At 40.9% G+C, this 18,099-nt stretch overlaps 1 protein-coding gene across 1 annotated transcript in view; it reads right to left on the bottom strand.

Moving 5' to 3' along the window:
* HTRA3 (HtrA serine peptidase 3) overlaps positions 1–18,099 on the bottom strand; it is a 41,163-nt gene that overhangs the window by 8,099 nt on the left and 14,965 nt on the right. Inside the window, exons 2-6 of the mRNA XM_048848989.2 lie at positions 14,415–14,514; positions 12,039–12,261; positions 10,308–10,502; positions 7,610–7,642; positions 6,834–6,948 (exon numbers count right to left, since the gene is read on the bottom strand). Coding sequence (XP_048704946.2) covers positions 6,834–6,948; positions 7,610–7,642; positions 10,308–10,502; positions 12,039–12,261; positions 14,415–14,514 — 666 coding nt within the window. The remainder of the gene's footprint in view (positions 1–6,833; positions 6,949–7,609; positions 7,643–10,307; positions 10,503–12,038; positions 12,262–14,414; positions 14,515–18,099) is intronic.

Genomic DNA, 18,099 nt, shown 5'->3' with positions numbered 1-18,099 from the left:
TGCAAAAGCAACCTCTCAAACTTGAGTGGGACCTGAGTGTGAAATGATGCAGTGTGTTGCCTTCCTGAGTCTGCAATCAGTCTGAAAAGATGTTTCTGAGAGTGTGTACAAGTCGGAGGATCCTTTAAATGTCACCATTAACTATTTTATTGCTGGTCATTTTAACACTTGGGATAGCGAAGGGGGAAGCAGTACAATGGTGCACAAAATGGAGAGGGGGGCTGAATCGGGAATTGATGCAAAGAAGAAAATGCAGATGAATGAAAGGATAAGAGGCACAGACATGGAATAGGTACAAGAACAGGGATGGATGAGAAACCAAGGAAAGACTGAGTGCTGATCTTAAAGGGCACTATTATCCCTGTGGGTAATGCTAAATGTGACAATGAGGCACTGAACAAATAACAAATAATGATAATGGCTTAGTTACTACGTAAAGCCTTATTCCACCCTAGATCTTTGTACAAATTGCCCATACAGACCAGTGGGAGATCTGCCGTGGACCGAAGATTTATGGACCATAAGTAAAAATGGAATTTGTCTCTCTCTCCAGAATGAGTTTGACAAACCTCATTTAAAATAAGGGTTTTGTAATTATAGTAAAATGCACACAAGGATCTACTTTGGGAGATTATTTTATCTGCTGCGGCAGCGTGGGCAGAACCCTTCTGCAAGAACTCCTGCATCTTCTTTTCTTGGAGCATTCTCATCAGAACGTATGAGAACCTAAGACTCTCTTTGCAAAAAGTACATCACTTTACATTTCTCCAAGTTGAATGTCATATGCTAAAGTTAAGTTTTCTACAACAAAACCAGCTTGAGGGAGTATAAATTGGCAGCATTGCTGGCAATCTTAGCAGAGAAGCCAAGGAATGAATGGGCATTGAGAATCAATTACAGTGCATTGTTACCACAAAGGGATGGCCCTTTTGAGGGCAGAGTTGAGTTACACTGGCAGAGCAGTGCGGAGAAGCTGGAGTTACAGTGTGCCATGCCATGGTCTCCAGAGCTGTCAAGATGGCAGTTTTCATGAGCACTTAAAATTGCTGTAGGGATCAGGAGGCAGAAGAAAAAATCATTAAGACAGCAAGCACAGAATGGAAAGAGGTCCTGAAAATAATGAGCCTCTCACCAGAGTGAAATCACAGTAACTAAGGCTTTCTTATTATTATTATTTTAAAATGTTCATCTGCTGGAATAATCAAGCTATACATATGTGGAACAACTTCAGTCTGAAGCCAGTATGACCCATGGAGAAGGAGATCTTTTAAAGTTCTCTGAAACAGAAGGTGCCGGATTCACCAGTGCGATCTAGATAATTTGTGCCACTCCAGTGATGCAAAACAGCTGCAAACCTGGCTTAACAGATCAGTTAAACTGGAGTAGTGCAAAGCACCAGGAGGTTGCTTGTGAATCTGGCCCCCAAAGGCTGGAAGTACCTAACTACTTAAGAAGCTTTCTATTCTATGAGATATTTTCATGCATAAGAAAGACACTAGATACTATCAGCTTCTTCTTCTCAAAGTTAAACTTTTTGATTGATGATTATGATAATATACAAAATGAGACAGGTCAATAAGGGGCTAAAGGCATGAATATTCATAACCACAGACAAAGCTACAGAAAAAGTATTATTGTTAGAGCCAAATTACAGGCCTGAACCTGCAAACGCTCATGTACATAAATAACTTGATCATGTGAGTATTGCCACTGTCCAGTCAGTAAGAGTGCAATCCTGGTGCCACTGAAGTCAATGGGAGTTTTGTTGTTGACTTCAATGGGGTGAGGATTTCACCAAGACCTTCTAAGGAAGGAACTAATCTTGCATTCTACTTGGTATGCAGGAAAACTTCCTACTACTCAGTACACACGCATTGCATTTAGACTGCATCAGCGGGCCTGAAATTATTTAAGAAAAATATTCCACTGTCAAACAGATACAACGAAACTGCTCCAGCCTCTCCTGTTTACTGGTGGGCTGTGTATTTTCTCAAGCTGTATAACTAACTGAGCTATAGAGTGAATCAATTACCTGAATGCAACTCTAAGATGAAGAACAGCCCAAATGACAGTTCTCAGTATCTTTACCTGTATGCAGCTATTTATCTCTATTATTATTTTTAATAATTATTACTATTTGCTAAACCCAACAGCTTGCTTAGCTCTGGATGGAGCCAATCCAGTGAGATGCTTTGGTTTAGTTGTCCCCAAAGGCAAGAATATTTTGCTGATATTTAGTCTAATTGTTAGTTTACTGTCTTTCACCCCAGCACTCACTGTTAATATCCTTCTAGGAAGTCCTGAGTTCTGATTTCAGCCCTGCCAGTGATTCCCACTTTGGGCTTCAGCAGATTGCTAAGATCGATTTTTTCATATCTGGATCTCTGAAGTTAGGCACCGAAATAAGTGGCCTGATTTTCAGAGGTGCTGAGCTGTTGAAGTCACTGGGAGGTGGGGATTCTCAGAACCTTTGAAAATCAGACCACTTATTTAAGTGCCTAATTTTAGGTACCCCAGTTTGAAAAATCCAGCCTTTGCATGGTCAATTTTCCCATGTATATAATGGATGATTTACCTACCTCCCTGAGGTACTCAGGGTTAGTTAATGCTGTTACAGAGTTTTGAATGGCTAAAGCTCTATATAATAAAAGCACTATTATTATGGTAATAATAAATAAGGTATTATTATTATGACCATCCCATTTGATATAGTGCTAAATGACTTTACATTTAAATATTGCTCATAATTCCTAATAGAGTGTATATTTTTGATTCTTCAGCTTTGTAAGTAGGATTACATATTTGTGTGCAATAAACACACAGTATGGATTTCATGACTATGCACATTATACAACACTGAAAGTTATCTGCTCAACTGAGATTTTAAAAGCCACAGTCATACTAATTTTACAATGTCATGGCGGTCTCCTCTACACCAGAATCAAGTTGTAAAGAGGCATTTCCTAAGAAGGGTACTGTAATAGTTTATGCTTCCACAACCCAATCTTTTCAGTTAGATGATATTCAATGCAGAATGGAAACACCATTATCCTTATTCCTTATGATTTAATCATAGCATGATTCTGAGGGTGGATCAAAGTTAAATGACCAATTCCCTTTTTATATTTTCATATAGAATCATAGAATCATAGAATATAAGGGTTGGAAGGGACCCCAGAAGGTCATCTAGTCCAACCCCCTGCTCGAAGCAGGACCAATTCCCAGTTAAATCATCCCAGCCAGGGCTTTGTCAAGCCTGACCTTAAAAACCTCTAAGGAAGGAGATTCTACCACCTCCCTAGGTAACGCATTCCAGTGTTTCATCACCCTCTTAGTGAAAAAGTTTTTCCTAATATCCAATCTAAACCTCCCCCACTGCAGCTTGAGACCATTACTCTTCGTTCTGTCATCTGATACCATTGAGAACAGTCTAGAGCCATCCTCTTTGGAACCCCCTTTCAGGTAGTTGAAAGCAGCTATCAAATCCCCCCTCATTCTTCTCTTCTGCAGGCTAAACAATCCCAGCTCCCTCAGCCTCTCCTCATAACTCATGTGTTCCAGACCCCTAATCATTTTTGTTGCCCTTCGCTGGACTCTCTCCAATTTATCCACATCCTTCTTGAAGTGTGGGGCCCAAAACTGGACACAGTACTCCAGATGAGGCCTCACCAATGTCGAATACATATGATGAAATGTAACTGGCCCAAAGGAAAAGGATGATGAAAAACTAGAAATTCTATTTACAATCATAAAAAGGAACAACGTAAGTATGGAAATTTGAAAGCTATTACTAAGTATCCAAAAATGCAAACTTAATCCTTAACACCATGCAAACAACTGCTGAAATATACTCATTCCTTCCACATTTCCACCATAGCATGGGCTAGTAAATGACTTTAAAGAATAGCCCTGCTTTGGCAGTGGTTCAGGGCAAATGGGCCAGGTGCTTCCTACAAGTATACAAGTGGTGCCTGACCAGATGAGTGTCTTGATTCAGTATGACATTGCAAGTGAGGGTTAGTAACCAAGTGTGCCATACACAGAAAGAACAAGGATGAAAATAACAAGATCTGGTGGCCACTCCGTATGGTACATACACATCACAATGGTCTGGCTCGTCCCTTTCACTTCTTGTCTGCTCTGTGTAGTAGGGAGTTGGATATGGTGGAAGAGGAGGGAGATAACCTGTTGTACAGGTTCAGGATGGACATTCCAGCATGGAAAGAGACACAGGCATGCCTGTGAGAGAAGCAGATAAAGGGGATAGCGAGGCCAGAATCATTGGTGAGTGTAGAGGAGTGGGAGGTAGGAGATGTAGGCTAAGTCTGGCCTTGAACACAAAGACTGTGAATGTGAGGCTCAGGCAATGGGAAGCTACTAAAATGACTCAACATGGCTGAGGGGATGGCATAGGAAAACTGATTTCAGCAGCAGCATTTTGGATGGACAGGCGTGAGAAGGTGGGGCAGGGTACTAGGGAAGAGACCCAAGAAAAGAAGATTGCAGCAGTCATGGTGGGAGAGGATATGGGTGTGGACAAACAATTTGGCAGTCAGGACAGAAAGGAAGGGGCAGGTTTTAGAGAAGTGACCCCACTTGGCCACCAGTTATGGGTTTGGGAGAAAGGGAGGATGGTAAAGTTATGAATTGCACTGGAGGACTGAGGTAGGGAGGAAGGTTTGGGCTGAAATATTAGTAGATCAGTTTTGGCTATGTTGAATCTGAAATGGCAACAACTCATTCAGCGTGAGGTGTCAGACACAGTTAGAGATAGGAGCCTGAAGACCAGCAGATAAGTCCAGAGTGGGGAAGTACATTTGACAGTAATTGGTGTACTTACTGTAAGCTCTTAGGGGGAAGAATAATCTTTTTGTTCTGTGTTTGTACAGCACCAAGCGCAATGGGTTTGTGGCCTATGACTGGGGTGCCTGCCTGCTACCCCATACCAATAATAATAATCGTCATCATCATGATCATCATCACTGCAGTAGTGGAGACCGTGCAAATAGAAGTCATTTATGAATAAAGTGTAGCGGCATTATCCCTCCCAAAGCTACCCAGTATGTCCTGGGTGTTTGGATCTTATTCCCCATCCTGCCTGCTCCCTGCATCCTTAGGATAATATGCGGGGGTGGGGGTTGTCCCTGTCCCTTGCAAAAGACACAGAAGAGGAGGGAAATCCTCCTTGATTAAAGTCAAGTTACAAGCTGTTCCTAAGTGTACCTCAAGTTAAGCTGGTTCATCTACAACTCTCACCCTTTCTGATGACTTTCCCTCTGAGTCTTATATATGAGATACTGTCTATTCTTTGGGTCTCTAGGTTTAGGAATAACGAAATACCACTTTTTCTTCCAAGAAGCTGTCTTCAAATCCCAAATCTCTACATACAATGACGCCACAACCTCTCTTAGGCTGTAAGCCAACACTCCTTCCCTCAGCTGTGTGCAGCCTTCCTCTGATTTTATGTGGACACAGCAGCAAAATGAGGACAGGCACATGCATGGAATTAAGCAGGAGGCCCCAACTTTTATTAAACTTTAACACAAGGGAGAGGTGTTACCTGCCCATCACCCATACTCTCCTGTACCAGGCATTTAACTGGTTCCAGGAGCAAAAAAAGAGGCTCCACATGCCCCCACTCCAGGTTGAATGCTGGTGAATGCTAGCCAATCAGCAGCCCTCCCCACCAGCTGGCCAACGGGTGTCAGAGATGCTCAGGAGGAGGAGCTACCTACTGTCCCTAAGTGAGTGTCTCCCTCCCTCGCTGCTGGGCCCGTTCCCCTTCACTACCGTCCGTATCAAGTTCCCCCACCCATTGGGGCAGGTAGGTGGCATTTGTCCTTATCAGTTTAAACACCAACAGAAACCAAGACTTGCATCCTGGTGGCCTTTCACTGACAGCCCCCACCTCCCAAGTCCATACCTGAGAGTGTCCCAGAGCTGTAGCTATCCATTCTGTCACACTGCCAGCTGAATCTGTGCAAATTATGCAGTTCTTGAACAGATAATTTACAACTAAAATCCAGACAGTATTTTTGAATAACGTATTTATAAAAACAGGAAGGTCTCTTAAAATAAATGCATTCCAGAACACCTCCCTATTAATTAAATGTGTTTTGTAAGTTATTTATATAGCGATCTGAGCCTCACTTTTGACCTGTCAACCCTATGTGGCTATTATAGATGTTATGGCACTTTTAATGGGAATATAGCAGCGTTTCTTAGTCAAAATTTCTCTTCCTACTGTTGTGAGGCTTGTTAGTTGCCTCTTAGAACTGGGTACTAATTAAGGAAAATGTAAAATAATGTTTAATTCTTTTAGTTATTATAACGTTATTATGTGTTTCCATAGGGATATAATTTATCCCTTCAGGATGAAAGGTTCTCTATGAACTAATTTTATTGTCGTTCAACATTACTGCTGGCATGGTGCTATTCTATAATACAGAGTACAGTAGAGTAGCCTAACAGAAAGGAAGAATGATGCAATGAGTAGGCACTTGCGTGGGACCCAGGAGATGCAGGTTCAGTTCTCTGCTCTACCACATGTGGCCTGAATGACCTTTTGCAAGTTGCTTATTTTCTCTTTGCTCAGTTCACCATACATAAAAAGGGGATAATATCTACCCCACAAGGGACTAGTGAGGACAAATGCATTAGATATTGTGAGGTATTATAGAAATGGAGCCACAAAAATACAATAGATATGCTGCACATTGCAGTCAGTCACTGTATTTCTTTTTTGGTTAACACAGACCAAACTACTGAAATACGAGTTCGCAGTATCATTTAGAATGGTATTTTTTCTAGCCAGCGTTGCTTGAAGAATTTACCTTTATTTTGTTTGTCATGTGACTCTGTGAGGAACTGAGAAATGCGATCAGAAGGAATAGCAAAGGAAATTCCAGCAGTAACCTTTAAAGTGTTTATTCCAATCACTTCACCATCCTGTGGAAAGAAGACAGCCAATGAAATTGTCTGTAAAGGACTACAAGGTTAATCCCACTGCCTAAGGCCTTACTTTTCAAAAAAGTAAACTGAGGTCAGTTACTCACAATCTGGAGAAGTAGAGCAATGATTTACTGGGGAAGCTATTCTTTCCTATTATCATTGTTTTCATGGGTTTTGAGGAAGGTACCCAAAAGATGGTAGTGGTGATACAATAAATAATGATAAAATTATTCTTCACTTTGAATCAAATTGTTTTTCTTTACTTGTCTTCTAGGGACACATTTTCAGACCTTCACGTGTAAGTTCTATGTGCAAAAAATGTGCACTTGCCCATTTTCCAAGCAGAAAATGGGCATTTGTACGCACGTCAGATACATGTCTTTCTGCACATACAGTTAGGCGTGCAATTTCCAGATTTGCATTAGCAAAGGGAGAGTTTACAGCCACACTGGACATATATAGATGTTTTTCACAGGCATAACTTATATGCCATTATCTGACAATTTAGCCATTAGTGATTTTTTCTTGAAGACCTGTCACTTTAATGATGTAAGATTTGTGTATGTGTATAATATATTGGACATTCCATCTTCACTGAGAACATAAGAGATAAGTACGCCAGTTCTGTAAAGGAAAAAAAAAATCAATCCGTTCTTACCAAATTAACCAGGGGTCCTCCTGAGTTTCCATACTGTAAATATAATGGCAGAATATGTTAAATTGTTATTTTACGGCAGGAAAGGAAAATCGCACTTCAGATTGTGTTATTTATTAGCACCTGAGAGTGAGCTAGGCACTGCACTGAAGGACACAATCCCTACCATAAAGAACTGAGAATCAAAGGGCCTGATTCTGCAAAGGAATCCAAGTGATGAATCCTTAGGATTATATTTGCTTCTTTGCAGGATCAGGTTCTAAACTGGGGTTAATATTAGGGGAAATGTTAAAGAAAGTCTCTAAAGTGTAAAACCATATTTTTATTCTCCCAGGTATTGTTACAAAAGAGTTGGAAAACATTTAATCCATGTTTAGCAAATTACATCTCAGTACAATTTAATAAACCAATATTTTTTTAATAAAACCTAGACCTGTCAATCAGCAGATTGGGTTGTGATACTGTCAGCTACTTTCCCCAAGGAGCAAAAAGAACGCGGCCAACATTAATTAAACCTCACTGCATCTCCTTGTGAGGTAGGTAAGGAGACACAGGGGTTGCTTTACTAATCATAGATATGCAGCTAGTTCTGGGGGGAAATGTGGCAACTGTTTAACTAAGCAGTTTTGAGTTTTCCCAGCATCTGAAGACTTTCAAGGAAAAATCCCCAAAAGCAGAGAGCTGCAGGAAATGGGAGGTGTAGAGGTCACTTGCCTATCTACTTGTTGGTTGCACAAATTTGTTTTTGAGTTGGGCCAAGTTTTTGGGCCAGTTTATCAAAAAGCCAAGAGCAGCAACCTACCAGTCAAAATAAACAAGCAATGGATGAATAATAGCAATACGAGCCATCTAAGAGTTTACCTGTTGATTGCACTGGGCAAAGCGCTGTTTATTCTCAGAAAAATAAAACATAAATCTACTTTGATTTTTATTAATTTCATGGTATATCTTTTTCAAGTAATCATTTGTAACAGATCTGAATTATTTCGGACTGTGGAAAACTGAGCCATGAAAGCAGCTTTTTCAGATACAATACCCTGAATCATGCAAAAGCTTTCACAATAACAGAGAACCAGAGAACCTTTCACTTGCTGTCCTATGCCAGAATAATTTGATGGTAAAAAACCCATATGTACATATACAATATAGTTCAGTTTATTACAGTATTGCCCATTCCCTCTTTGGTCTCTCCTCTCACAAGGCAGCTACGCATTCTTGCTGAAGTGTCTTGGCTGAGCAACAGGAATGCTTTTGAATAGAGCAACTATCAGACTCTGCCTATGCTCAGGAGGAATGAGTTAGTTAACTAAGCTTACTGCTTCCCCAGGCCAGAGATCATCTTCATACCCCATGTTGTCTGTTGGAAGAACAACTCAAAATGTCGCTTTTTCCTGTCTTTTCTTTCCTTCCCTACTCTCGGGCTTAAATTCAGCCACAGCTGTCCAGAGCAGAGCTCCAGTAAATATTTTCAAACCCCGTGGAGTTTTCATAGCATGCTTGGGGGGGTGGCAGTGGGGGGCTCTGGGAAATATTCTATGAGAATTTAAGCCCTGCCTACTATAATATCACCTTTGCCCTTGTATTATGTGTTGAACTGGATCAGAAGCTGCCTGTGTCGGAACTGGATCAGAAGCTTTTGGGGGCAGAGATGAAGTCAAGAAAATCCTGTTCTAATCCTGGCTCTGCCACCAACTTGCTGTTTGCCCCTTCAAATAAAATCTTTAAAGTGCCTCAGTGATTTAGAAGTTAATGGGACTTAGGCTGCTAAATTTCACCCTGAACCTCTTCCCAGTGTATAAACCAGATTCTTTGATACAACCACCTCAAAAGGGTGTTGTGAGAAATAATGAATATTTACAAAGGGCTTTGCACATGTAAATGGCTAAATACTATTAATTTACTCTGCTGAGTACATTGTCTGAATATAGTGAATACATATTTCTGAGAATATTTTTGTTTTAAAGTTTTGGCAGACTTCAGCTGTCATCTCCCCTTAAATTCACTAGAAGTTGCATGCAAGTATCTCAGGGCATAATTTAGTCTTTTTCCATCATCCCTTGTAGCCCCTCATATGTCTGGTCAGCACGTAACACAATGGGGCCTCAATCCTGATTGGAGTCTCAGGCTGTTACAGTGATTTAGGATTAGATTCTCATTTGGACTATACGGCAGAACAAGAGTAAGAACTTCTCCTTAAGTCCCTGTGGGATCCCTGAACCTTAAAACTGGGCACATACAGGTAAGTAGATCTACTCACCCGTTTATTCTTTCCCTGGGTAGAGAAAAAATGGAGCTTTGGCACAGTAGTAGCCAAGCCAGTGCAGACAGGAGCATGATAATTCACTGCTGATCTATACCAGCCGTATGTCATTGCACATATGCTCCCTGGAATAAGGCAGAAATGGGGGTGGGGGGATTGCAACCTCAAGGGGTGCTTCTCATTCATAATACCTCCCAGGACTATTGCTAGGGTGGGGCATCTTATGCACCTTCTCTTCCTCAGGTCAGAGTCTAACCCACAGACACAGAATAATCTATCTGTCATGCATGAAGAGGGCATAATTTATTTTATAGGAAGTCCCTTTTATTCAGTGGAATTCATCTAACAGGGCAGTTATTCCCTGCAGCACCAGTGGAATTTCAAGGTTCCAGGACTATAAATCTGGTGACTTTCTGAACTCCTCACCTACCCAATACTTACGTTGATAATGGCATCTGTCTGAATGTAATCCATATCCGAGTCCCTCAGGCCTAGCTCCTTTCCATCTCGCTGAGCAGTGCTGACAATCCCTGTTGTCACAGTGTTCTGCAAGGCAAAAGGGCTCCCAATAGCCACAACGAACTCCCCAGGACGCAGATCGGCCGAGTGGCCCAGTAATAATACGGGTAGTTTTTTCTTTTAAAATAAAAACAGGAAGAAAACAGAATTACTGTCAGTTTATGGCTGGTTACTCAAAATGAAATGTAAGGCCCAAACCCTAGCTACAGACCAGAAGGATATGCTGCCACCTATGTCCAGCGGAAGAGCAATTCTGCCATCGGAAGTCAGGATATCACAGCTCAGGCCAGCTCAATGCGCTGCAGGTCGCTGCTTCCTGCTACTGTCTTCAGAAGAAAAGGGCTCAGTCCTCATGGAGCTGCCTTGCAATCATTGTAGATGGCAGAATCAGCCCCAACAGGATTCTGGGACAAACTCATGCATTTTCCATGGGATGACCCTTGTCATGATGTGCAACCCACCACAAGCCAGATTCTGCCATCCTTACTTACATTGTGCAGTATCTTACTGCCTACGTAGCACCACTGAAATCAACGGAATTATTTGCGGAGTACGGTATCACCTAGTGTGAGTAAAGGTGGGAGAGCCTGGCTGCATGTAAGCAATGAGTAACTGCTGGGGGACTCTTGTGTACTATGGCAGGTTCCCCTCTGTACAACCACATCATATAGTCTGCTCTCAGCAGGCTGGCTCTTCCCCTCTGACCAATGTTCCCCTCTTGTGCACCCCACCCTCATGCAGGATGGAGCCTTTAACTACAAGTATTAAACTGTCCCAATAAAGCAGATGATTTTTGAGAGAGAGGATGTTCACTTTAGATATCCCCATACTCTCCCAACATCAAAAGGACTTTTTTCTTCAAACACAATCACACTCACGTCTTCAGTTATGTTTTCCAAGATGCAGAATCTGCATCTTTCTTTTAATCAGTGCTTCCATACCAGAAACAGTGAAATAATTTATGAACAAGACGTGAAATTTTCCAGGCCTACAGCTGCAGTCCATTCCTTACATTTCATCTACAATTTATATTAGGCTTCACATTGACTAGCAAATACTAGTGAATGAGATATATAGTATTCCCAGACAACAATCAAAATAAGTTTCCATGAGGCAATTTGGTCAATTTCTGCCCAATGATAGAACCATTTCTGGTCTAAATACTGGAAGAACCATACTTTTGTTAACGATCACTGTGATGCTCCACGAATAGTAATATTCCACATTTTGAGCCAGATCTTCAGTGATATAACTCAGAGCACTGCATTGAAATCACTGGTTCTGGGCCTTTGATTTGACTATATATTTAGTCATTGAAATGGGAACCTTCTCTTTTTCCCTTTTTTATCTGACCTGTATCATATTAACAAGATCTGCTAATAAACAATTCCTTGGAAAGCTGTTTGCTTATTTTGCAGTCTCTCTCGCTGTTAATTCCTGATTGGAGCAAAGAAATGTGAACACGATGACTTGCTCTTAAAAATATATTAGGTTCATTTGCACTGTGAAATTTGCATTACATTAATAATGAACAATTCCACACATGTTTCGAAAGAGATTCTTAAGAATATGTTCCAACAAACAAGGCTGTGCCTAAAACACAACTGAGCTGAGGCTACCAGTCTGATTCGTTTAACCTCTTAGATTACTTACTTTAGGATGAATCTTTATTGTTGCTATATCAGACTTCTTGTCAATGTCTTTGATTGTTGCTTCATAGGTATCTCCAATCTGCAGCTGCACTTTTAACTGTTGTCGCCCCGATATAGCATTGCTGCTTGACACCACGTGGGCATTGGTTACAATTAAACCCGAGTCTGACATTATAAACCCAGATCCACTGGACAAGGGGACATTTCGGCCAAAGAGAGGATGTCTGTACCAGAAACAAACAACAATATCTCATACATTAAACAGCTTGTGGGGAATAATAATATTATTATTTAACAAGGCTTATTACAGTTTGTAGCAGCTCATACATATAGATCATCTGTCACTCTGAAGAATCCCAAAGCACTTTATCATTGATGTTAGATCTGGTAAAAAAAATACTGAATTTTAAAACGTTGACAAAAAAAAAATTTGCACAAAAACGTGGATCCATTGTTAGACCAGCTCGAATGAATGTCATGCCAGGGATTCTCAAATGTGGGATTGTGGAGCACTTTCCTAGCAGTTTGCAAAGAGCTGGAAGGTCACATGGTCCTTTTGCGCCTTTGTTTTCAGCTACTTTTACAGGTATCTGAGTTTTCATTGCAAAGAAGGCGCCTGGATGCCAGTAAAGGTAGCTGGAATACAGGGAAAGGATCAGCCCGTCTGACTCCACTCATCACTGCTGCTACGTGAGAGGAAAATGAAGGCAGGAAACAAGAGCTTCCACCACCAGAGGGAGCTAAGAGTGGGACTGGCGCCTCTGGTAGGAGTGGGGAACCAGGGAACAAGGGGGAAAGGCCCAGGCAGCAAGGCAGCTTGTGCAAAAAAGAGGAGGAAATGGCAGCAGGTACTCATGGATAGGAGACTGGAGCAGGGGGCACAAAAGCCTGTTCAGGGGAAGGCAGGGGTTGAGAAGGGGAAAGAAGAGATAGAAAAGGGAGACAAAATTAAGAGAACAAGCAAATGGTGTGATTTAGAAAACTGAAGAAACACTTACTGCACTGAAGACAGTTACAGATACATTAAAGATTTTTCTAAGTATGACTCTTCCTGGTAAGCAATTGCTGCCATTGCTTCAGGTGTTTTATGCAAATAGGAATGGAGATGGTTCCAGTGATAGCAAATGGGAGGGGAGCTGGTCCAGGAATCTGTCTCCCTGGTAAGATGCAGTCCAGGCTGTGAAATTATTTGAAGCCCATGGTACATACAGCAACACTGAAGTGCAGCCAGCCCTGGGCTCAATCAGAGCCTAATACATCGCACATCACTGAGGGATGAGGAGTTAATCAGATTTGAGTTTTTACAAGGACTCGGGGGCAAATGTTTTCTTTTCTGGAAAGGAGAAAGGATTTATAATATATACACAGAGAGAGCAATCAGGTCTTGGGTTTTAGAGTTTTTGCAAATGACCGAACACTGTAAACTATTAATAGATTCATAGATGTTACAGGCAGCATAATTTAGTCGGACCTCCTGCATACCACAGATCATAGAAGTTCACCAAATGATTCCTGCATCAAGCCTGTAACTTCTCTTGGAGCTGCAGCAGATCTTGTGGAAAGACATCCAAACTTAATTTAAGTCTTCAAGTGATGGAGAAACCCCCAGACCCCTAGGTAAACTGTTCCAATGGTTCATTACCTTACCTGTTAAAAATGCACCTTGCTTCTCATCTGAATTTATCAAGCTTCAGCTTCCATCCATTGGCTCTTATCATGCCTTTGTCAAATAGATTCAAGAGTCCTCTCCTATCAGATATTTTTCCCCCCACTTAGGTACTTATAGTGCCTGATCAGCTTGCCTCTTAACCTTCTCTTGGATAAAGTAAATATAGTGATGTTCTTTAGGCTCTCTCTGTAAGCAGCCTTTTTCCAGCTTAGCTTTTTGTGTACGTTTTTTTTCACTGGAATGGTTCATATTTTACGTTCTGTCCAAATCAAGATTGAATGAATCTCAAAAACAAATATGATAGCTTCATTTTATTCCATATAATCCAAAGGTTGTGAGGATAGTTAATGTTTGTACAGTACTGTGAAGATGTTAAGAGGTACTATTAGTAGTATCATTTATTATCCATTTGCACTACCACTTAAAACCAGGATTCCTTCCTACATGCAAGCGTAGCTGAATTAACACTGGACAGATCCTGCTCCAGGGTGGTTGAGATATCATTTGAAAAAACACGCCCGCAAGACTTTGGTTTTGTTTATCTTTGTCTGGCCACGGGAGATTGCTGGTTTCTAAGAAAACTTTACCAGTTACAGGCTTCTGCTAGAGCACTAGTCCGCTACTGGCAGCGCAATCATGTGTTGGCATGCTTCTAAACAATGCAGTTAGAACACACACACACACACACACACAGTCAAAAAAAGTTACCTCAGGAAAAGTTCAATGTGAACAACTGCAGGTGCAATCTTTTCCACCACATCTGCAATGAAGTTAAACTTGTATCTTGGGCTGTTGGGCTGTTGGTGACCTATACTAGCAGAAAAATTGGGTATGTTAATAAGAAAATACCCTTTGTACCAATCACATGAGATAAATTTGTCTATAGTTCACATGGGGACATTTTCCAGCCAGACAGGGGAAAGGCATATAAGCCATTAAGAGACTTTTAAAAATTGCTTGTGTTTTGTTTTGTCCTGAGAAAAGGGCAAGGCCATTTGGCTAAGAACTTCCTAGATTAACTGGAACTCACAAGATGTAGTGATGGCCTTGTCTGGCTGGTTTTTTTTTTCCACAACTAGTCATAATTGTTATTTAAAATTTCTACTGCATTAGCACCTAGAGATCTTAACCAAGTCAGGACCCCACTATGCTAGGCACTATACTAAAGTACCGCAAATGACAGTCCTTGCCCCAAAAGCTTATGTGTGAACTCACTGTGAAAATATCAAATGAAAGCAGATCTACCAGAATCCTTATGATCTGTTATTATAATTCAGTAATAAGTTTGACAGTATTATGAAAAGAAACATGAATAAAATATGAAATTCTATAAAAGGAAGAATAGCTCTGAGATAAACACCACAGCCACCAGGCTTTCAGTATTATTACTGACACTGAAGTTTGGAAACATCTGTACTGCTACATTTTAATTAATCATGTTTATTATGAGTGTCTAGGGAGAACGGGGCTCCATTGTGCTAAGCACTGTACAAACATAATAGTAGAAGATAGTCTTGCCCCAAAGAAATTACAGGAAGCTTAAAAGATATGGACAATTGTTTCTCAGCACTTTTATAATAAACTCTGTTGCAAATGTTTTGCAATGGCAAATAGTACATTTCTCAAATTTCCTAGCATAGTAGAAGCTGTTTGTAAACAACTTTAATTGTACACTCCCATAATGACTAAGACTCCAGTCCTGCAAAGGGAAGTGTTTATGCAGAGCCTTATGCTGGCGGGGAGTACCAATGACTTCAATGGCATTCCACGCGAATGAATCTCATTGGAGGTTCAGGATCTAAGTCAGCAGGAATATGCACAAGAATAGGAATAAAGTTTGAGCTGATTTTCTTCACAGAACAGCAGGAGGAGATCACACGTCACACCTGTAACCAAAATTGTGACTAGTTTCCCACCCAGCAAAACCATGGTGGAGTCTAAACAGGTAATAGAAATCAATACAATAAGGCATTCCCCACTGGAACACAGTATAGTCATTTCAGGGTAAATGTAAACTTTGTACTTAAACCGATAAAGAGTTAATCTTGTTTGTAACACTGTCAGAAAATCAAACGCAGCTTTCTTTTACATCTTCAGCTACCCCAATTGTTGTCATATGTACACAGCGTAGTGATTTAAAATAAACTCTGAGAGTACCGGATTGCTCAGAGGATTTGTAATGAAACACAGCTCTTTTCATCTCTAGGTTAGTTCAGATCTGGTGCAATGGCTGCAGTTCCATGTCTTATGGGAAGGAACTAGTGGGCTCAGTACACATCATAAAACTTACTCCATCACAGCTGGTACCTAAGGGACTCTTGCAGGATGTGGATTGAATGAGAATGGAACACAGCCTATTCGCTCACTGTTAGAACAGAAGTAAGGCCCATTCTGTTTAGGTCTGATCTTTTATGCCTCCTCCTCAGTCCCTGCACGGAGCTCAGCTCAGGCTCAAGGTTGAATTGGCTCCATAATATGTTCAGTTTATGTAGTGTTTCAGGGAAAAAAATGCTATATGAATGGAAGAGACTACTGAAATGTATTAGACTTTTCTTAGCCTAGCCAATGTAACAAGCAAGAGGCACAGATAAAGCACTTCTCTGCATAATCTGCATTGTTTTCTTTCTGCAGCTGCTTACCTAACTTTTAAAGAAGGAGAGAGAGACAGACCCAGAAGGAGAGTAAGAATAAGAGTAGGGTGACGAAGAGGTTGGGGGGAAGGGAGTCAGAAACAAAGGAAAAATAGAGAGAGAGGCTGACACAGAGGAGGAAGAAGAAGGAGAGACACGGGGCTGGGGGAAGAGGGATAGGAGAAGGAATCAGTAATAATTTAAAACATTTTCCTATATTTTGATATTCTATCTGGTTCTTAGTTCAAAGATTATCGTGGGCACCAAAGTTTAATGGTGAGCTCTAGAGGTGATCCAGAGAATTACAGCCCAGTTAGCCTTATATCTGTGCCTGATAAATTGATTGAAATAATCTTTAGAAACAGAATAATAAGACAACTGGAAGATCACGGTATGATATGGTCTAACCAGTAAGGATTTTGCAAAAGGACATCATGTCTCACTAATCTATTAGAAGTCTTTGAACGTGTCAATAAACTAGTGGATAAAGGAGAACCAGTTGACATAATTTATTTAGACTTCCAAAAGGCCTTTGACAAGGTCTCTCATTAGAAGGAACTAAAGAAGCTAAGTAGTCATGGGGTGAGAGTCGAAGTATTGTCGTAGACCAAAAACGTCTAAGAGACCGGAAACAAAGAGAGGACTCAAGGGTCAGTTTTCATCCTGGCAAAATGTGAAAAATGGGGTGCCTCAGTTATCAGGTCTAGTGCTGTTTAATATTTGTGTTAATGAACTGGAAAGGCAGCTGATTAGTGAAGTATCAAAATTTGCAGATGACACCAAGTTATTTACTGAAGTCCAAAGAGAAGACTAGGAGGCATCATGGGGATCTAAACAAGGTAGGTGAATGGGCAACACAATGGCTAATGAAGTTCATTGTTGACAAATGCAAAATAATGCACCACTGGAGGAAAAAATGAAACCATTCATACACCTCGCAGGGTTTTAAATTAACTGTAACAACTCAGGAAAGGGAGCTCCTGTTGCCAGCTCAATGAAGGCCTTGACTCACTGTGCAGCCTGCAGCCAAAAAAACAAACAGGATGTTAGGATGTATAGGGAAGGGGATGGAAAATAAAATGGAAGCTGTTATAGTGCCAATATATAAATTGGTGGCATTCGCGCCTGAATGTCTGTGTGCAGGGCTGGTCACCCCTCCTCAAAAAGTCTAGGGCAGAATTAAAGGGAGTTCAGAAAAGAGTGACGGAAAAGATGAGGGACATGGAAAAGCTTTAATTTGAAGAGAGACTAAGTGGGCTGGGACTGTTTACCTTAGAAAGGAGACAAAGAAGAGATAACATGATAAAATAATTAATGGTAGAGAGCTGGTAGATCAGGAGCTTCTGTTCTTTTTGTCTTGTGACACAAGAACCAGGAGCCCTCATTAGGTTACATACTCCTCATTAGGTTACAACTCAGCTCACTCCTGATGGCTTGGGTAAATTGACTTGGATTTTTAGTGCAAGGTGAGTTTTGTATGGAGTGGATACAATTGTAACACGAATACCAGCAAAGTGTTCCAAGGAAAGAAACCTCTCACAGATTAAACCAACTGAAAGACAATTGGGCATTTCTCCATAGAACTCCCATAGTAGTAACAATCAGCTGTGGTTTTTCTTTTGTTGGAGCAGGATTTGCTTTTTAGTGGAAACCACACTTAATTCAGCAAGCTAAATTTATATGATTGTGTAAATAGATGGAATGACTTGGCAGAGTTAGATGCAACCTTTTATTTTTATGTTCATTCTCATGCACTCTGAATA

This window comes from Caretta caretta, chromosome 4, assembly GCF_965140235.1.
Source record: "Caretta caretta isolate rCarCar2 chromosome 4, rCarCar1.hap1, whole genome shotgun sequence".
NCBI lineage: Eukaryota > Metazoa > Chordata > Testudines > Cheloniidae > Caretta > Caretta caretta.
Note: the sequence above shows the minus strand (reverse complement) of the source record. Positions and strands in the feature narration are given on the sequence as shown.